This window comes from Electrophorus electricus, chromosome 14 (genome assembly GCF_041902795.1).
Source record: "Electrophorus electricus isolate QZ-2024a chromosome 14, ASM4190279v1, whole genome shotgun sequence".
Lineage (NCBI taxonomy): Eukaryota > Metazoa > Chordata > Actinopteri > Gymnotiformes > Gymnotidae > Electrophorus > Electrophorus electricus.
The window spans coordinates 27,022,501-27,045,000 of NC_137510.1; the positions used below are offsets into that span (position 1 = coordinate 27,022,501).

At 43.3% G+C, this 22,500-nt stretch overlaps 1 protein-coding gene and 1 long non-coding RNA gene across 2 annotated transcripts in view; both read left to right on the top strand.

The window, feature by feature from the left end:
* The window catches only part of LOC145651112 (uncharacterized), a 1,100-nt gene extending 837 nt beyond the window's left edge, over positions 1-263 (top strand). Inside the window, exon 2 of the long non-coding RNA XR_014116787.1 lies at positions 1-263. This exon is cut by the window's left edge and continues 441 nt beyond it. This is a non-coding gene — a long non-coding RNA (uncharacterized LOC145651112).
* A 6,445-nt stretch (positions 264-6,708) lies between these two features.
* c1s.2 (complement component 1, s subcomponent .2) overlaps positions 6,709-22,500 on the top strand; it is a 27,424-nt gene continuing 11,632 nt past the window's right edge. The window contains exons 1-15 of the mRNA XM_081696204.1: positions 6,709-6,777; positions 8,650-8,848; positions 9,035-9,215; positions 9,370-9,492; positions 10,730-10,914; positions 12,946-13,093; positions 13,416-13,531; positions 13,731-13,800; positions 14,092-14,217; positions 14,353-14,424; positions 14,616-15,264; positions 17,978-17,999; positions 20,604-20,735; positions 21,745-21,925; positions 22,218-22,355. Of these exons, the coding sequence (XP_081552330.1) occupies positions 6,764-6,777; positions 8,650-8,848; positions 9,035-9,215; positions 9,370-9,492; positions 10,730-10,914; positions 12,946-13,093; positions 13,416-13,531; positions 13,731-13,800; positions 14,092-14,217; positions 14,353-14,424; positions 14,616-15,264; positions 17,978-17,999; positions 20,604-20,735; positions 21,745-21,925; positions 22,218-22,355 (2,356 nt within the window). The 5' untranslated portion in view covers positions 6,709-6,763. The remainder of the gene's footprint in view (positions 6,778-8,649; positions 8,849-9,034; positions 9,216-9,369; positions 9,493-10,729; positions 10,915-12,945; positions 13,094-13,415; positions 13,532-13,730; positions 13,801-14,091; positions 14,218-14,352; positions 14,425-14,615; positions 15,265-17,977; positions 18,000-20,603; positions 20,736-21,744; positions 21,926-22,217; positions 22,356-22,500) is intronic.

The window sequence follows — 22,500 nt, forward strand, 5'->3', positions numbered from 1 at the left end:
CATCTGTGGCTTCACAGCATGGCTGTGGGTGTTGGACTAAACTTACTGTACTCCATAGGGTTACTGAAGTTCATCTGGATGTTGCTGTGGGCTCAGACTGTGTATGGAAATAACCCTGCTGTGTCCTGCTGTGTGCTAGGACAGGGTTATGGTCAGGGTCAGGGTTAGGCTTAGTGGTATTATCAGAAATATACGACTAGGTTGCTGTAGTGTGAACATTTTTCATGATCTGTATCCTTCAACAAATACAAATATGAGCATTTAATGTGCCCTGTTGCTCATTTATTGCTCATTTAGTGTTCTGTGTTGCTCATTTATTGTTCATTTTATTGTACCCTGTTGCTCATTTATTGCTCATTTAGTGTATCCTGTTGCTCATTTATTGCTCATTTAATGTGCCATGTTGCTTATTCATTGCTCATTTAGTATGTCCTGTTGCTCATGTATTGCTCATTTAGTGTGCTCTTTTGCTCATTTATTGCCCATTTAGTGTACCCCTTTTCTCATTTATTGCTCATTTAGTGTGCCCTGTTGCTCATTTATTGCTCATTTACTGTGCCCTATTGCTCAGTAGCTCAGTGTAACTCTGTTAATAACTCTGCAAGGAGCCAAAAATTATGTAAAGCACAAGCATGAGTTTGAAGAACAATTGCTTTCATTTCCTGTTTGCATCTCAGCCAGTGGCGTAGTGCAAAACCCTGTGTCTCCGCCGCAGGACGCCTGCTAGTGGCCCCTCCTCTACGCCAGTGGTCTCATCCTATTTCTGTGTTTAAGGACACATGTTAATTGTGTGTCCTGCTGCCCCCTGTCTGTGTTTCTTGTCCACTGCTCTGTCTAGTGAAAAAAATAATGGATCCACTGTAGTAAGTTTGTCTTGAGGAAATCATTAACCAAACATTCCCAGTTAGGAGTAACTGATTAAATGTGTATCTGTTAGACAAATGAGAGATATTTGAATAATCATTTGAATTTGCTAATAAGTTATTGTTCATAAAGTGTTTTACTGGAGCAATAACCACCTTTATCCTTTTTATGACTTTTGGACTGGTGTGGTGTAACAGGGCTGGGTAGAGGTAACAGGGCTGGTGTGGTGTAACAGGGCTGGTATGTGGAGTAAGGGAGCTGAAGGTGAGAATTAGAGAGGGTAAGGAGACAAATACAAGTAAGGAGAGCAATACAGAAGAAAAATATAAAGGAATCGCCAGGGGGTCCAGTGCAATGGTAAGGTTTCATAGGGGTACCCAGATAGGGCCACTGAAAATCTTGGGGTGGCACACCAAAACCAAAAGGCAAACTGGCTGTGACCCCCCCCCCCCCCCCCCCTTGATGGTACCCTGGTGAGGTGGAGTATTTAAAGGACCACTAATCCTGCATCTCTGAAAATTTGCAACTACTGTACTGAATACTCTAGTAATTATTGTAGAGTATTGTTTATTGCACTGATGTTGAGTAACTGAAATTCTAGTCCTTATTGTAAGGTGTTGTTTATTGCACTTATCATTGTCTGTTAGAGAGTTTATATGTGTTTTGCACTTATAGGCTTCAGCATTGATGGCTGTATTTCAACAATATGGTTGATTGGTATGTTGGACTCTAACCTACTGCACTGTACTAGGATGTGTTCTATGATAAGAGCGTCTGCTAAATGCCAGAATGAAGAAAGAATCAGGCTATAAACGGTCCTGCAGTCAGCTAGGTGAGGGCAAACAAACAGGCGACTGTGTGCACGATGACATAATGTGACACCTAACATACATATAGACATGACAACAATAACCCAGTGCAGGTGTGTGCTAACGACATAGGCATGGTTACTAACAAGACAGTATGTGATCTCTTGCTGCACATGCTGGACCATACCACATGAACAGTGGGAAGGGCATACACCTCAGAGCTGAATTGGACTCTCAGTCCTAAAATGGTTTCATTTATACCTGCAAGGAAAGCATTACTTTGTTAAAATAGCAAATAATGTTTCTGAAAGCATGCCAGTAACTTGTGGTGTCCCCCAGGGTTTGATTCTTGGGCCGCTCTTATACTTTCTTCCTCTTGGCTAAATCATGCAAGATTTTTGGCCATCTTACCACAGCTATGCAGATGCCATCAGACGTACTTGGCCCTACACAATTATGTTACACATCTCTAGCAGGTTGACTACTGTACTGGTCTCCTGACTGGAGACACTCAAAATGATTCAAAATGCAGCTGATAGAGAAAGGAAGAGAACAATTCATCCCATTCTGAAGTCCTTACACTGGCTACCAGACACAAACTACTGTGCATTCACCTCAGTGCTACACACCTACCTAGCCCTGTTAAAGTCAATTTGACCATAAAGGTGCTTCATCCAGAACTCAGTGGAGTATTGAAGGACAACACTAGAAGCCAACTCAAAGAAAATTGCCCAGCTGACCATAAAGTGTCATACATACCAAAGAGATGCAGTGTCCCCACTGCTGTTCTGCCCTGAATCAGACAGACCACAATCAGTACGGGTGGGCAGCTGCGCCTCATCCACCCTCACCCTCAGCACTGGAGCTCCTCAGGGTTGTGTCCTAAGCCCCCTGCTCTACTCACTGTACACCTACGACTGCACAGCCACTTCCAGCTCTACCATCATCATCAGGTTTGCTGACGATACCGTCGTCATGGGCCTGGTCTCAGACAACAACGAGAGGGCCTACCTTTAGGAGATTAAACACCTGGAGAACTGCTGCCAGGAAAATAATCTCCTCCTAAACATCAGCAAGACAAAGGAGCTGATTGTGGACAGCAGTAAGAAGCAGGAGCAGCACTACCAATTTGTTCACATCTCACAGGACCTGTCCTGGTCCTGCCACACCACACTCCACACTCCCGCTGACGCTCGTCAGCGTCTTTACTACCTCAGACATCTAAGAGACTTCAGACTGCCCTCCAAGGTGCTGACGAACTTCTACACCTGCACTATTGAGAGCATCCTCATGGGAAACATCACAATCTGGTTTGGGAACTGCACCAAGCAGGACACACAAACAATCCAGAGGGTGGTGCGTTCAGCAGAGCGTATCACTCATACAGAACTTCCTGACCTGCAGACCAAATATTACAAGCAGTGCCAGACCAAAGCCAGGGGGATTGTTGAGGACCCCACCCATCCCAAAAATAGGCTCTTCTCTCTGTTGCGCTTTAGCTCCCTGAAGACCAACACAGAGAGACTGAAGAGGAGCTTCTTCCCATAGGCCATTCAGACACTGAATCAGGGCAACTGATGGAACTGATGGGACTACTCTGTGTGTGATGTCCACAATAACATCACAAAAAACTGTAAAAATTGTAAATTGTAAAAACTGGAAATTATACATTGTATATTTGGATATTATACATCCCCTCTTCATTCACCAAAAAATATTTATTTATTTCCCTGTATCTGTCATGGGACGCTCCCCCCTCCCCCCACAAGTCACGTGGTACGGCCTGCTGCGTGCAGGGGGGGGTTCACCCTTGTATGTAGCCACACCCCCATGATGGCACGCACCCGCACAGTGTTTTGTCTGTTTATTTAAACCCCCGTCAGTGTGTGCCTCAGTGTTGGTTATTGTCAATGTCAATGTTAATGTTAATGTTAATGTTAGTGTTCATGTCAATGTTAGTGTCGGTGTATGTTAGCCATCATCGAGGTTTACAGTCCACGGAAGGGAAATCAATCTCAGTCCAGAAGAGAAAAAATACATTGAACACACACACACACACACACACACACACACACACACACACACACACACACCCTCAAACTCACAGGTTTCTGGTAGATCACACACACAAACTCACAGGTTTCTGGTAGAAGGCCTAAGTGTAAGGAAAAAGAAATAACCACCTACTGGGAGGGTGAAGCAGGAATCATCAATTATAATTACTGAGATTTAATACTATAGTAAATATACAGAGATTTTATATATATATATGAATCAGACACTTGCGGAAATGAAACAGGAGGTTGATTTATTCTTAGTTCAGGGGTTGTGGAATAATCCAGGATGAAGACCAAAAGAGCATATAAAGGGAAAATCCAAATCATAGAGAACATAACAGTCCGAGTCAGAAACCAGAAGATCAATCACAAAACGAACCAGGCAGACAATCCAAAAGGGGCAAACAAAATACAGTAACGAGAAATACGAAGACAGGGTACGGCATACAGAAAGACTATCTACAATAATGCTCATTATGCTTTAGTAAACTATTGGCAATACTTCGCCATGAATGAGAGTTTGAAACAGTCCTATATACATCAAGATTCAGGACACACAGGTGAGTTCAATATTCAGGTGACACTGATCTGACTGGATGCCTCTGATTGGTTGTCTTTGCCTGGGTGACTAACGGGTTGCAGGGTATTGTAGTCTGCTAGGGGATCTGTAGTCTGCTAGGGGACCTCTAAGTTTACTGGTAACTGTAGTTGTCCATTGCATTCATAGGAGTTTTCGTCAGTGTCCACGTCTTGCAGCCATATGTAACGAATGTGAACACGATGGCTGTAATCAGCCTTTGCTTGATGGTGACCGTGATGTCCTTGCATTTCCATGTTTGGTCCATATTCACCATGGCCACACACACCAGCGCTAATCGACACTTGATCTCTGCTGTCGCCCCTCCATTGTGATCAGTGAGGGACCCAAGGAATACAAATTGACCACTCTTTCAGCTTCAGGATCAGCTTCTTCATGTCTTTCTCATTCTCTGCCAACAGGGCCGCCTCACCTCGTCCTACCTGCCTTTAGCCTTAGCCCCTCTTCTCTTATCAACAATATGGAGGGTGGCTCCAGTTAGCCAATTCCCATCATGCACTGGCTTCTTGTATGGCATGTGCTCTTGAGTAATGTCAGTGATGGTTTCCTTGATCTCTACCCACAGTTCATCTGGGACCCCTCCTTCCTTCCTGAGCAAGTCAAACCTGTTCCTTGTTTTGACTGCATATTGCATGGGGATCTTGCTGACATTGAACTTCCTCTGCATGGAAGCACGTTTGATCTTGCTTAATCTGACCCTGACTTTGGCTATAAGGAGTTGGTGATCAGACCCACAGTCTTTGCCTGGTAATGTTTTTGTGGAGAAAATTCATCTCTTCCTTTTTTGCTGACAGAGGATGTAGTCGATCTGGTTGCGATGCTGCCCATTTGGGGATGTCCAGGTGTACAGGCACCACTTCAGTTGGTTGAAGATGTTGGTGATTCTAAACTTGTTCTCCTGGCAGAACTGCACAAGGCGGTCCCTAGCATCAAACCTCTCATCTAGGCCCTGTCTGCTGACCACTCCTGCATCCGCTCCTTTTCCGACTTTGGCACTGAAATCACCCATGATGTAGATGGTGACCGTTCTTGAGGTTCTGTCGAGTTCGGTCTGGACATGGGTATAGAAGTCCTCAGTTTCCTGCTCTTTGATGACTTGGATGATGGTCACCTTCAGAGGTTTCCATCTGATGCAGATGGGCATAATCCTATTGCTGATGTATTTGGGGCTTTCTACAAACCTTTTGATCCTTTTATTGGCCACAATGGCAACCCCCTTTCTCCTTTCTGTCTCGTTTCCTGAGTAGTAAATGGTGTAGTTGTCTGAGCGGAAGTCCCCAGATCCCATCCAGTGCAATTCACCGACTCCCACTAGGTCCGCACTCATCCTTTTCATTTCCCTCTTGATGGTATCCAGCTTTCCCATGCTCATCCCTCTCACGTTCCATGTTCCATGGGCCTTCTTGGGGGTCTCTCCCTCTCGTGTCATCCCAGCTGTTCTGATTACTATGGGTCCTCCTTCCTTCTTCCCCAGTTACATGATTGATGCTGTCCAGCCCGGGGGGCCATTGCTGAGCACCATACTTGAAGCACGTGTATTCTGATCCATAGAGTTTCACGGTAACGGTTTTATGGCGTAGGTCACCAAGTCTTTACCCAACCCATAGAACTTAGATACACGACCGCTGCAGTTAGTGTGCCAAGTGTTGCCACCCTCCTGGCACTTTGAGCCGACTATGGGGAGGAAGGGGGCCGCATATATATATATATATGTTTCCTAACTCATGTGTATTCTTGTATACCTGTCTTGCATGTACGATTGCTTTACCATTGTAATTTATCTTCAGGGATTAATAAAGTGTTATAAGTTTTATAAAGTTCTGACCAACTAAAGCCTGTTTCACAGGCTGGCACTGATGGTCAAATTCAGGTTTATTTTGGGTGCACTACAGGGGAAATGACATGGGCTTCCTAACCAAACAAAGGACAGAATCACCACTTTAGTTTCTGTCTGTGTATCAGTATTTAGTCTTTCTACTAGAACATTCCACCAAAAGATCTGACCAAACTCCCTATAAAGATTATGCTGAACTGATGAATCCAGACAGAGAGAACCACACTCTACTGGAGTGGTCTTTGTACCTACTGATGTGTATGAGGGTGTGAAGGCACCTAAATCAGGATTTTTCTGACTGGATACATCAAGGCTGGAGTCAGAAATGTAGGAAAAGCAGCTGGTTCCATATGGTAATAGGCAAAGCCAGGCAAACACTTAAGCAGATATAAAGATTTGTAAGTCGCTCTTGATAAAAGCGTCTGCTAAATGCCGTAAATGTAAATGTACAGAAGCATTTTTAATGATCGTCACTGGTGGTGTTTGGAGAGATTTTAGAGGAAGTTGGGGGTGGGGGGGGGGTGGACACACAGACCAATAAGAAAACACAGAAGTGAAAACAGGACAGTCTTCGTAAGTTGGGCTTTGATCTGTTCTCCTCATGATCGTAATCTTGTGAGTACAGTCTATATTTCTTATTCATCGAACTTAGTTTCAAGATATTTTATTTATGTATCTGTTTAATTAGCAGTCTGAATGATGCATTTTATTGCACATCTTTGATCAAATAATACTTAAGGGAATAATTAGATTCTGATCAATAATACTTAAGAGATTAATTAGACTCTGATAAAATAATACTTAAGCAATTAATTAGTCTCTGATCAAATAATACTTAAGAGATTAATTAGTCTCTTCCTGCAACTGCTGTGGATGTTGTGCAGTGCATAACTCTAACCCAGTACATGACCCTAACCCAGTACATGACCCTAACCCAATACATGACCCTAACCCAGTACATGACTCTAACCCAGTGCATGAGGACAGTGTGGTTGTTGTTGTTGTTGTTGTTGTTGTTTTCTCTTTCATATAATCTTATAAAATTCCAGTGTCCTCATATGAGGACGATTCACAAGCTTAGAGCCACATCTTCCTTATTTTTTATTTCCTGTTTTTCGATCATATCAGCTCCTTCCTGTCCTTCTTCTCCTTTCAGTCATTGTATATTCCTCCACACGCCTCCCCACACGCCTCCCCACACACCCTCCCCACACACCCTCCACACACACCTCTCCACACACCTCCCCAAACACCCTCCCCACCCGCCTCTCCACACGCCTCCCCACACGCCTCCCCACACACCCTCCCCACACACCCTCCCCACACACCTCTCCACACACCCTCCACACACACCTCTCCACACACCTCCCCAAACACCCTCCCCACCCGCCTCTCCACACGCCTCCCCACACACCCTCCCCACCCACCTCTCCACACACCCTCCACACAAACCTCTCCACACACCTCCCCAAACACCCTCCCCACCCACCTCTCCACACGCCTCCCCACACGCCTCCCCACACACCCTCCCCACACACCCTCCCCACCCACCTCTCCACACACCCTCCACACCCACCCCCAAACACCCTCCTCACCCACCTCTCCACATGCCTCCCCACACACCCTCCCCACCCACCTCTCCACACGCCTCCCCACACACCTCTCCACCCACCTCTTCCCACACACCCTCCCCACCCACCTCTCCACACACCCTCCACACAAACCTCTCCACACGCCTCCCCAAACACCCTCCTCACCCACCTCTCCACACGCCTCCCCACACGCCTCCCCACACACCCTCCCCACACACCCTCCCCACCCACCTCTCCACACACCCTCCACACCCACCCCCAAACACCCTCCTCACCCACCTCTCCACATGCCTCCCCACACACCCTCCCCACCCACCTCTCCACACGCCTCCCCACACACCTCCCCACCCACCTCTTCCCACACACCCTCCCCACCCACCTCTCCACACACCCTCCACACCCACCTCTCCACACGCCTCCCCAAACACCCTCCTCACCCACCTCTCCACACGCCTCCCCACACACCCTCCCCACACACCCTCCCCACCCACCTCTCCACACACCCTCCACACCCACCTCTCCACACGCCTCTCCACACGCCTCCCCACCCACCTCTCCCCACACACCTCTCCACATGTCCTCCACACCCACCTCTCCTCACGCCCTCTACACGCCTCTCCACGCACCCTCCCCACACCCTCCCCACGTGCCTTCTCCACACACCCGCCACACGCATCACCACATGCCCTCCCCGCACCCTCTCCACACACCCTCCTCACACACTCTTTCCACTTTTATTAGAATGACTTTGTAATCAGGAGCAAGCACTGACCCGATATACTAAAATCTCCCTCCCTCCCTCCCTCCCTCCCTCCCTCCCTCTCTCCCTCTCTCTCTCTCTCTCTATCCCTCCCTCCCTCTCTCCCTCTCTCCCACTCTCACACCCCTTCCTCAGTGTGTGTGTGCTGCTGGTGCAGGTGTGCGGCTCTGTCCCACTAGCTGGATGGGTTCAGTCTCCCGGTTATCCTTTTGGATATGACCCACATGCCACACTTACATGGAAGCACTGTGCTGCACCTGGACACACACTCATGCTCAGCTTCTTTCACCTAGACCTGGAAGACAGCGAACAGTGTGAAAATGATGTTGTTAAGGTAGCAGTGTGAGTGGGAGACACAAACCACAAAATGCCAAAGGGCATGATGTGTGTGTGTGTGAGTGTGTGTGTGTGTGTGTGTGTGTGTGTGTGTGTGTGTGTGTGCTTGCAGCTTCTGTTCTTGAACCTTAAAAACTCTGTTTCACAGCTTTGGTTTTGTCTTTATTTTGCCTTACTCTTGTAGGTCTTCGCGGGCAATGTCCTTCTCACTAAACTCTGCGGCAGAATGTCAGCTCAACATCTGCTATCCTCTGTCAATCCCTTGCTCCGTTCCTCCTCTGGAGGCTGTCTCTCTCTCTCCTTTGAGGCAGATTTCTCCAATCCAGAAAGGCACACTGGCTTTAGAGCCTTCTATAAGGAGCAGGGTAAGGACATGTCAGTGTGGGGAAGTGTTCGACTACATCAGTGTTATCCACCCTGTGCCAGCCCAGGGGAGGGGGGGTGGGGGGATGGGATTCAGTATGGATTTGGGGTGATTACATAGCTGACCTTTGACCCTCTGTCTCTGTGGGTCCCCAGATGTTGATGAATGTTGGGTCCACGAACCTGAGTGCTCTCATTTCTGCCATAATTACATTGGAGGATACACCTGCAGCTGCAAGCCAGGTTACTACCTCAGTGAAGACCAGCACACCTGCAGTGGTACATATCCGCACACACACACACACAAATACATACGGTACAAAGTGTGCCTGCAGCAGATCTACACAAGAACTGGACTGATGTGTAGATGTGATAAAGATGAAGAAATAATTTCTTCCATCTCGTCATTGTTTCACTCATCTTTTTGCCTCTCATTTTGTTTTGTTATGTCTCACTGTTTGTCTCTCTCAATAAATATTTATTAACATGACTGCATGCATGAAATACTGACTTTAACCTATACAGTTTCAAGCACTGAGTTCATAATTTGTTACGGTCCCATTATTAGACTCCGGTCTAGGTGTCACAGTGACAGTGACAACGAGCACCTCAGTAGGGAGACAATAAACCCACACAGGAATAAAGTGAAATGGGGAGATTTAATTGGACATCAAGTGTATAACCAGACACAACACAAATGAATCATATCTACAAGTGTACAGTGAATGACCCGAGCACAGGTGCTAACTTGAAAAGCCAACTTGGATGGTGTGCAAACAAACAAAGAAACAAAATTTGCCACTCCCGTAGTCTGAATTTTAAAAAGGTCTCACCTAGCCGTAACACAGTGTAAAGCAAAACTACCTGACCACACTAGTCTAAGATAAATATAAACATACAGGGGTTAGCATCCGCCCGCTTACGAACCTACGTGACACGCGAAGGAGGTGCACGCACGTGCTACACCGTTCTCAATCCAAGCGGACAAACCAGTGGACAAACTATCACCAAATACATGACTAAAGGAGATCAGAAGGCACACTATAATGACAAACCAAAACACAGACGAACAACGAATAACAGAGTTAGTGTTAACGCGGGATTTAGAACACAAGAGCAAACCTGCATTTCGTGAGGGCGTGCTCGAGACTGCACACATATCAAACATCCCTCCCTGGGATCACCTGTTCAGTATGTATGGACTGGACGGCTGTTAACAATGACTGACAGTACCTGCGACAAGGGACAGGGAACAAGGAGAAAAGAGCGGGAAACACCAACAGCAACCCTGACACGTAACATGTTGAACAAATTCAGGTGTCTCTCATACAAACATATGCCCATAAACCCGATCCTCACCCTTAATCCCTAACCCCTAACCCATGACCCTGATCCTAACCCCTAACCCATAACCCTAATCCTAATCCTAACCCCTAACACTAATCAAACTCTCAGATAAAACTTTAATTTTGTTTCTTTTATTTCTGTTTTATGATTTTATTTCTTTGTCTCTCAGCAAACTGTACAGAGGAGCTGTTTGGGGAGGGTGTACTGACTCCAGTGGGCAGCCCTGGCCCCTACCTGGAGAACTCGTTCTGCACCTACACACTGGCTGTGCAGGAGGGTCAGCAGCTGGTGCTGAGCTTCGTCGGGGAGTTTGATGTGGAGAGCAGAGATGGGCAATGCATCGACACTCTAACAGTCTGTAGTTCTCCCCTCATCTGATGCACCGCGTCCTTTTCCAACAGTGATATAGGAAGATTCTTGAAGAGCTTTGTTTACTTATCTGTGATACAACTGTTGTACTATAGGACATAACTACACATCATTCATAATGGGGGGGCTTCCCCCAATGAGGAGTCAAACCTCGGTGTACATTACAGCAAACCGAGTGAGCCACCAACTAACCCTAACCCTAACCCTAAAACCTAACCCTAAACTCTAACCCTAAACTCTAACCCTAACCCTAACCATTCTAACCCTAAACTCTAACCCAGTCTCACCAGACCCACTCTCACCATAATAATTTTAACACACTCACCATACTAAACCTAACACACTCACTATCATAACCATAACACACTCTCACTGTATAACCCTAACACACACTCACCATAATAGCCTTAACACACTCTCACTGTATAACCCTAACACACTCACTATCATAACCTTAACACACTCTCACTGTATAACCCTAACACACACTCACCATACTAACCATAGCACACATTTACATTTACATTTACATTTACGGCAGTTAGCAGCTCTTATCCAGAGCAACTTCCAAAAGTGCTTTGTCATTTCCTCATAGAACACATCCTAGTACAGTACAGTAGGTTAGAGTCCAACATACCAATGAACTAGAATACTGTAGAATACAGGGATCAGTGTTCATGACTAGAAGTACAAAATACAAAATACATAAGGTCTATCTTAAACAATGATAAGTGCCATAAACAAAAAGTGTTTGTTAAACAACATAATAAACAATACCCTCCAATAAGTACTAATTTAGTCAGTCAATATGGGAGCAGGGTCAGTTGTCCTTTAAATATTCTGCAAATAGTTGGGTCTTCAGTCTGCGTTTGAAGACTGCAAAGGACTTTGCTGTGGGAGTGGGAGTTCATTCCACCATCTTGGAGCCAAGACAGTCTCTATGCTTGTCTTCCATGAGACCTGAAGCATGGTATTTCAAGCAAAGCCATACTTGAGGTTCGAAGCACTCGAGGTACGGATCGGGCTTTGACCATTGACCTCATGTATGAAGGAGCTGATTCATTTTTGGCTTTGTAGGCAAGCATCAAGGTTTTAAATCTAATGCAGGCAGCTACTGGAAGCCAATGAAGGGAGTGCAGCAGTGGAGTGACATGTGAACATCTGAACATTGAAGACCAGTCGTGCTGCTGCATTATAGACCAATTGTAGAGGTCTGATTGCTCTTAGAGGAACACCAGCAAATAGCGAGTTGCAGTAGTCGAGCTTTGAGATCACAAGAGATTGCACAAGCACCTGGGCAGACAAGCACTCACCATTCTAAACCTAACACACTCACCATAGTAACCTTAACACACTCACCATTCTAAACCTAACACACTCACCATAATAACCTTAATACACTCACCATTCTAAACCTAACACACTCATCATAATAACCTTAATACACTCACCATTCTAAACCTAACACACTCACCATAATAACCTTAACACTCTCACCATTCTAACCCTAACACACTCACCATAATAACCTTAACATACTCACCATTCTAAACCTAACACACTCAGCATAATAACCTTAACACACTCACCATTCTAAACCTAACACACTCACCATAATAACCTTAACATACTCACTATTCTAAACCTAACACACTCACCTTAATAACCTTAACACACTCACCATTCTAAACCTAACACACTCACCATTCTAAACCTAACACACTCACCATAATAACCTTAACACTCTCACCATTCTAACCCTAACACACTCTCAACATAACAACCCTAACACACTCTCACTGTATAACCCTAACGCATTCTCACCATAATAACCATAACACTCTCATCATTATCTTACTGGGAAGAATTCAGGCTGTCTGGGGAAAGCAGGCTAAAACAGTAGAGCAAGAAAAAAACTAAACCTGACCAAAATCAGGTCCTGCAATCTGTTATTGGTTCTAAAAGTCTTGTGCCACATAATTCTTCCTTTCTGTGTCTGCTGTCTGTGCCTCCCAGATAAAGACAGACTCTGCGGTGTTCGGACCCTTCTGTGGTCAGACAGCTCCACCTAAAATCTCCACTGGTGCTCAGCGTGTTCAGATTTTCTTCCATACAGACCAGGGAGGCACAAATACAGGTTTCACCCTCAGTTACAGAGCTAAACGTAAGTCTGATCAACCCATGAACACACTACACCACACTTCAACTACTGATCACTACATTAAAAAACCTAGAAATGCTAATGGAGAGGTTTAATGTACTAATGGAGAGGTTTATTGTACTAATGGAGAGGTTTAAGACACTAGTGCAGAACTTCGGTGAACATGTTACCAAGTTTGAGTGTTCATTGTGAGTGTTGATTAGCAGTTAATTATATAATTGCTGTAACTGCGCTAGTCCATGATGTGTCAAGTCCCCATTTTGATTGATTATGTGCATTTTTGATTGATTATGCACATTTTTGATTGAGTGTTAACTTCCTACAGCAATGCAGTGCCCTGGAAATGTGACAGCCAACTCCATTCTTGCACCTCAAAGATCTCAGTATACCCCAGGAGATACAGTCACTGTGCAGTGTGTGACTGGACATTCATTGGAGAGTGTAATTACTTTTCATTTCTGTATATTTATGTCATGTGTACTATGTAGCCTCTTTGTTTTGTTGTTTATTTTGTAGCCTACTTGTTTGTCTGTCTACCCATTCTGTGTAATTTGTAGGTTGCTGGATTGATTTTTATTTTGTAGTTTGCTTGTTTATTACATAGTCTGTTGTTTCAGATAATTTTTTCTTCTGTGCTCAGACACTTCAGCAAACCTTTGAATCCACATGCCAGAAGAGTGGGAGGTGGAGTCCTGTTCGCTACTGTGAACGTGAGTTACACTCACACGTGACACTGAAACATTATATTCACACGTGACATTCACACATTACGCTCACGTTACCCTCACACTTTACACTCACAGGTTACACTCATGTTACACTCACACGTGATACTTATACGTTACTTAAAATGAGACTTTACATGTGAGTAATGTGATGTGTTACCCAGTTGTATTACTTTGAAAGCAGGCAGCCCTACAAGGTTTGGAGTGCAGACAGACAACCCTGCAGTTGTTACACACACACACACACACACACTCTTTCTGTGTCTTCTCTTTCAGCTATAGACTGTGGGCCACCCAACTTTTCAGATCTGATTGTCCTAACAGAGGAGGATCCAGTTACCACATACAACCACAATATCAGCGTCAAGTGTCTGTCAGAGTACTACGAGCTAATCGGAGATGGTAAAAATGGCTGTGCAGATGGCTGTGCAGTGTGTGCGTGTGCGTGCGTGCGCGTGTGTGTGTGTGTGCTTGCCTATTTACACATACTTAGAGAGTTATTATAGTCACTGCTTTCTAATTTCATCCTTTTCTCAGCTAACTTCATTTGTGATGCCAGTGGTACCTGGGTGTCTGAAAAGGCACAGACTAAGCCACTGTGTCTTCCAGGTATTTCTGTGTGTTCAGTGATAAAATATACATTAACAAAACTCATGCTTCACTTCACTTATATTATAATACAAATATAATACATTTTTGGCTCACACACACAAAATAATGTGTGTAAGAATGTGTGAAATGTGTGTAATGTGTGTAAGAATAATGTATTTTCTTCTCTCTGTCACTCCATGTTGTGTCAGTATGTGGCAAGAATACCGCCTTTTCTTCTGGGAGGATTTTTGGAGGAAGAAAGGCACAACCAGAAGAGCTTCCTTGGCATCTACTGATTAAGGAGCCCCAGCGAGGAGGTGCTTCGCTGATCTCTGATCAGTGGGCAGTCACTGCTGCTCACGTGGTGGACAGATATGAATCAGACACACTGATATTTTACGGAGGAATTACTGATGGGATGGACAGAAATGCTGTTTTAATGGAGTCTGAGAAGATCATAATTCATCCTGGTTTTGAAAAGAGGAAGCCAGAGCAGGACCACACAAACTATGATAATGACATTGCCTTGGTGAAAATGTCTGCTAGAGTGTCACTTGGTCCTAACATCAGGCCAGTGTGTCTGCCAAACAAAACTAATAGTCTGCCAGAGCAAACTGCTAGACTATCAATGGAGGGCAAGATGGGAACAATCTCAGGGTTTGGAGGAAGATCCGAAACTTTGACAAAGGCTCGATATTTGCAGTATGGTCATGTGATAGAATATTCAGAAGTTCCTTGTTTTCCAAACAATCTGAAGGTCACTGATAATATGTTTTGTGCGGGAGGAAAGAGTAAAGAGGTGGATAGCTGTAAGGGTGACAGTGGGGGCCCCCTGGTCGTCCCAGCAGTAGGGAGTGGGTCTCCAAACACACGCCACCAGCTCAAGGGTATTGTGTCATGGGGTCCTAGCATCTGTGGAAATGAACACAATAAGGGCTATTATACCAAAGTGGAGAACTACCTGGACTGGATCATGGAAACCATGCAGAAAAATTAACACTGACTTTGTTCATTACAGATCAGTCTGTCACACATCAGTCTGTCACAAATAACAACTTCTATCAGTCTGTCACATAACCCCATTTATGTAAGTCTGTCACATAACCACATTTATGTCAGTCTGTCACAGTCAACATAGTCTAATGATTGTTGGTTTTCAGTCAACATGGTCTTATGATTGCTGGTTCCTACAGATGTATGTTATGGATAGAAGAATTTTCAGGACTTGTGTGAAATTAAATAATATCTGTCTTGTTAATTACACAGCCTATGATTCCCTTGAATGCTCATGACAAATTCTTTGAATATAATTGGGTTAAATAAAAATATTTCATTATAAAGAAATCTTTTGTGCCTTTTTAGAGCATTATGTGTTTGTGTCAAATGAATGTATTGATTAATAATTGCACAGCAATTATTTCCTATCAGTAACATGTACTCATTTGAAGTAGTGGATTTAATAACCTTATGGACAGTGGTACATTCACACTGAGCTGTTAGGAAGGTTTTAATGTGATACTTTTCTAGACACATTTATGTGCTGAACTAAAGTGAGATGTATGAGAGGATCATTTAAGACAAACATCTGTGATTATATACGCTGTTACAGTGAGAGATGGCACAGGTTGTTGGATGCTGTTATATCTTATATATTATAAAGCTGTTTTAACATGACTACAGCACTATTTCTATATAGCATTACATATTAAAATTTATATAATTTTATTCATACTTATTAATTGATATATAATACATTCAATTCTAAAATCATTAAAATCTAAAATCTGTTTTATAGAGAAAATATTTAATAAAGTTTACATGATAAAGTATGAAATGTTATGAAATAACATTACTAACAAAAAATGTATAACAATAACATTAAATATATTCCTAGAATTAAAATAAGTTAAAGCCTCCATCAAGTCTCAGTCAACACTCAGCCAATCACCACTACTCCTCCATTTCCAATCACCACTACTCACCACTACTTTAGGTGTGAATTGAGGGACGGACTCAGCACTTATTGACATTGGAAGTTGAATTAGGACGACTCTGCTACAGACGTATATGGTGTAGCGGTGATCACCACCTGCAAAAGGCTTTGTTGTTCTTTTCAGTCAGTTCCTCATCTACATCTCATCTACTGGACCTCGCAAACTCAGCTAAGTATCTTTTTCTCACACATCTCACACATATTCACACATTCTCCGAGGTGTCTTGGCAGGGGTGGAGGCACAGGTTTACTATTGTCTCGAGAGTGGCGTTTCATGTTCTTTCTCTGCTCTTTCTATCTTTTCTTTTGAATTTCATGCTATTACAGTTTGTTTCCCTACCAAACTTCACATCATGTCACGGAAGGCTCCTCCTCCCACAAGTCACGTGGTACGGCCTGCCGCGTGCAGGGGATTCACATTTGGACAGTTTGTAACCACGCCCCCCTGGATAGCACACACCTGCACAGGGTTTAATGTTGAATGTCTGTCTGTCTATTTAAAGCCCTGTCAGTGTGTGCTCTCTGTTGGTCATTGTCGCTACATGTGTGTTCAATTCGATCTCTGTAGCCGTAACATTAGATTGTGTAGTCCCCTGTTAAATTGTATGTGTTCTTCGTTTAATGTTAACTGTTGAGTCATGTTTACTGTAAGTGTTATGTGTGAGTGCCCCTTGTGTAGTATATGTTTAATGTTGCACTGTCCTTGCACTGTCAAGGAAGTCTGTGGGTCCTGCCCAACACCCTGCGGCACTTGGGTCAGCAATGTTACAATCATCGTCATCTACCACCCTCCAGGTTCCCTAGATAACTTCATTGACAAGCTTGACATCCTCCTGAGTCAATACCCCATTAAAGGGAATCCACTCATTCTCCTTGGAGACTTCAATCTTCCATCAGACAAGCTACATTCCTCCTGCATCCTTCCGCTGTTGACAGCATTCGACTTCACCCTCAACCAGTCTCCTCTGACTCAAAAAGCGGGCAATGTTCTAGACCTGATCTTCACCCGGACCACCACAACATCGGACATCTCAGTCACCCCCCTCCACCGTCACGTGGCAGGCCATACCACGTGACTCGTGGGGGGGGGGGGGATTATGCGACAATTGGTACATTGGACTCTAACTTGCTGTACTGGCTAGGATGTATTCTATGAATAAATCTCAAAGCACTTTTGTAAATTGCTCTGGATAACATGCCTCCCAATGAATTGAGTATATGTCAGGCTACATAAGTAAGTCTGTAATCTAGATTTAAAAACAGCTATATTATTTGAATTGGTAAAAATTCTCTGAAATATTATCGGACATTGGCACTGCAGATGGAATAGCAGAGAGGAGCTATCAAATCCAACAAGGAGTTTAGAAAGAATGTAATGCAGATGAAATACACAAATACAGGAAAGGTCAAATATAGCAAAGGTCAAATCAAATCAAAATGTATTTCTATAGCGTTTTTTTTTTGTTTTTTTTTTACAACAGATGTTGTCACAAAGCAGCTTTACAGACGTCTATATCCAAGCCCCCAGTAAGCGAGTCAAGGACTATGAGGACATCAGCACTGCAGGTGATAGTGAAGCTCCAGAGATGTGCCAGTACCGGTGTTATCTGTCAAAACATTTGTAGTTTTAACTTAATTGCCAACCAATGAAACTGAAAAACGGAATTATTTACCTGAAAGTGATTTACCCATGTGTGTTTCTGTGCTGTCTTCAAACAAACACACACACACACACACACACACACACACACACACACACTCACTCACACACACATAAATGATCGCAACCATGTCTCACACACACACACACACACACACACACACACACACACAGACACACACACACACACACACACACATAAATGATCCCAACCATGTCTCACACACACACATACACTTTTTTTCCCTCCTAAAATGTGTATGTAAATGTTTATGTAAATGTATATAACAGATAAATGTCCCCTTTATTTATAAAAAGCATTAAAAGTATTTGTGAAATGTCTGTATATATAATACTGACATGATTACACTTGTATGAGGCAACATTATTGTGCAGAATTTTAATGGAATTTGAACTTTCATAAGCAAACAGCCCCCCTGCTCTGCACAACAAGGGTTACGGGAAATGTTGAGTCTACAGCTATAGCCACTCCCTCATCTTTCTCTCTACCTGTGTTTACCAACTTCAATATCCTGTGTTTATTAATATTGAATTATTGACTCATTTATTAAGATAATGTATATGCTCTGGAAGAAATATCTTGATTAGAATGCTTTATAGTGAACTTCATCCAGAGATCAATATGTTTAAGACTCTTCTGGTGTTCTGAGGTCAATTATAAATAATACATGAACAAAATTAACTTTATTGGTATTTTTCTCTTCTCTCTCTCTCTCTCTCTCTTTCTCTCTCTCTCTCTCTCTCTCTCTCTCTCTCTCTGTGTGTGTGTGTGTGTGTGTGTATGTGTGTGTGTGTGTGTGTGTGTGTGTGTGTGCGTGCGTGCGTGTGTGTGTGTGTCGTGTATATCATCTCTTCACTATTCTTATTCTTCAGCCAAATCAAACAAATCAGATTTTTACTTTGACTTTTATACTCTTGTTCTCTCACTCTTTTCATTTGAAATGACCGCGATTTCTCTCAACAGGTCATCATTATAGCTGCTTGAAAAATTAATTCAATTATGGGCAAAACACATCTGACGCTGTGGTAAGTCTGACAGATTTGCGTGAGGATCAAGAATTCCCAAATGTGTAATTTTTAACATTTATTTGGGACCCACAGTTCAGCAGTCTATCAGTTCCGACTTGCCTTACTGTAACTAAATACTTTATTTGATAATTGTGATTTATTACGTCACCAAAAAAGGATCCAAGCTACATTAAACATTCCTCAGTATTAATGCCAGTATTCAGCTCCAAAGAAGGAGACGCCTCAGTGACAGTGATTTTAATTCTTTATTTTAATTATTAAAAATTAATTGAATATATTACATGCTAATTAAGGCTTTTACGCGCCGGATGGAAGCGGACGCTTTAGTATAGCACAGCCACTCCGCAGTGGAGTTGGGAAGGTGGGATTATGCTGTGATCATGTGTGCCAGGGCAGATAACAGGCTGCACGTATGGTACCACTAAACAACTGGGACGTTCAAGAGGACATTTAGCATATAATGCACTACAGTCCCGAGCAACTCCACATTTTAGGATGGAATCACTCATAATTAGTAGCTTCTCGATACTGTAAGTGTTTCTGATTTTTTATTTCTTTCTAATGAACTTTTATCAGATCATTTAGATTATGTGCTCTAAGATCTACTGTAAGTAAATGTGGGATTCCATGGTTTACATACATATAAATCGTGGGACTTGTGTCGAATTGTATAATCGAATTATAAATATCTGAACCCTAACAGGAAGAATTCTGTAAACACAAGTTTTTTATTTTACGACCCCCGTCACTCCCACGACTGAGTATTCACTTTCACTACGTTCGTCGGCAACGTTTCCCAAACATCCATAAAATGGATGACCTCAATGCGGGCTAGGCCTGCGGTCTGGAATCGATTAATAAAAAGAGTATGACGTACCCTGAATCAACTTTAAACGTAAATAAGTTGTTTTGGAGCATTAAGAGTGTTTGCTGGCAGGCAAATAGGCAGACATTCCGGAGCAGCCAACTAAGGGAACTTAACTGCACTCCTTTGCTCTGTAAATCTTTCTGTTTGCCGTAGTTTCCATTCCAACGTCTCTACTCCTGTTCTAGAGATTGTGGACGTGGAACATTTCAGGAATCTCGGTTTGTTTATACCAGCGAATGTTTGTATCTGCTTGAAAGGGAGGCGTTTATCTTGCGTTGAAGGCACGATCACCTATTCTGCTTTCAAATATGCATTAGTAGTCTTATACTTCAGAAGTTAGCCTGAATCATTTAAACTTGTGTGCAAGCCCTATTTTCATTGTGCTTGCTGCAGTATTAAACTTAGGAGTCTAACAGCTATTGTTAGTCTATAATTTTATAAGGGATTTGGAAGCATCCTTGGTAAGTGAAAGGACAATTATTGATGCTGAAAACAGCAGCAAGAAAACACATTGATAACATTGCTCTATATCAGCTTAATATCTCTCTGTCTTTCTCTCCAGTCTGTTATGGTGGTGTGTGATTGTGAGTGAGGCAGTGATGTATGGCCAGGTCCAGTCACCTCAGTACCCAAAGCCTTATCCAGCTGATCTCCACCAACAGTGGGACCTAGATGTTCCACAGGGGTACAAGATCCAGCTCACCTTCAACTACCTGGACATAGAGCCCTCGGTCAACTGTTTCTATGACTACCTCATGGTCAGTGCTGCTGTGTTTAAATGAAGCATCCAACTCCATAATTTGTTAGACTTTTAATGAAACATACTGCATCACGTTTATTTCAATTAAACATAGCAAATAGTGTGGAATCAGGATATTTAAGTATATTTCAGTCTAATGTTCAATCAGTGTGAGGCTGTACAGGGCCAGTTATAGCCCAGTGGTTTAGTTACTTGATTAGTAGTTAGAAGGTTGCTGGTTCAAGTTGCTGCAGTTAGGCCCCTGAACAAGATCCTTAACCCTTATACTCAGTCATAATTGTAAGTTGCTTTGGATAAAAGCATCAGGTACATTTACAGAAATCTGCAATTTATTTGTTTTTGAATGTTAGGAAAGAATAATCCTTACCATTTTCTGTTTTTTGAAGACACTGATTTGTTGTTTTAAATGAGCTAGGCCTATTTAAAGGAGGGGTTAGGTAAATTTAAGGGAGGGACTTGGCTTGTGTAAAGGAGGGACTAAGCCTATTTAAGGGAGAAATTTGCGCTTGTTTAAGGGAGGGGCTAGGCCTAGTTTAGGGAGGAGCTTGTTCTGTTTAAGGGAGGGGCTAGGCCTAGTTTAGGGAGGAGCTTGCGCTTGTTTAAGGGAGGGGCTAGGCCTAGTTTAGGGAGGAGCTTGTTCTGTTTAAGGGAGGGACTAAGCCTATTTAAGGGAGAAACTTGCGCTTGTTTAAGGGAGGGGCTAGGCCTAGTTTAGGGAGGAGCTTGTTCTGTTTAAGGGAGGGGCTAGGCCTAGTTTAGGGAGGAGCTTGTTCTGTTTAAGGGGAAATAGGCTACAAAAGTACACTTCCTCCCAGCACATTCAATTCATCCTTCTGTTGAATATGCATGAATTGAATGAATGAGCCTTGCTTTGGAGAAAGGTTTGCATGGAGGACATGGGACTGAAGGGAGTACCATCAGCAAGTTAGCAAGGATTTAAAATCGATTACAACAGTTTTACGTTTGTGTTATATTGGATGTTATTTTCTTTTGACTTTTTTTACAAGGTTCTCCATGGTAAGAAAATTCTGGGGAGGTTCTGTGGCCAGAATTCCATAGATCCAGATCACCCTGGTAACAAGCCCATCATGTCTCCTGACAACCACCTCCAGCTGGTGTTTGTGACTGATGACTCCAACCCAGGCCCTCAGCAGCCTATCGGCTTCTCTGCCTTCTACCAGGCTGTGGGTACGTTATAGGTAATCGTGATCCTACCAGGCTGTGGTTTCACAACACATCTTAATTTAGTTAATAAATGCATTCTACAAGCTGAGTCCAATTCTGTTTAATGTAATGTTCTTTACAATACATGCTGAAAAACTCTCTGACATAACATGTATTTGAATAAAAACTCTTAACTGCACAACTGTTCTGAATGTGTAAAGAACATGTACATGGTTTATAAACATGTATACTTATTCACCTCGATATGGATGGGTTCTCCTCACCTGTTTATAAATATGTATACATATTCACCTAGATGTAGATGAGTGTTCCCTTCCTGTATTGGAGGACTCAGATCCCCCCTGCTCTCAGATATGCCTCAACACTCTGGGCTCCTACCTGTGTGCCTGTCACCATGGCTACCACCTACGGGCCGACCAGCACACCTGTGTGTGTGAGTAGAGCAGTAGAGCGTACATCAGTTAACCGTTGGTGCAAAATACACTTCAACCACCAAAACACTTCAAATTTCATCCAAAGGTGACTTACTGAACTTCAAAACACAAACCACTTGTAACTCTGATAAATATATTTACTGT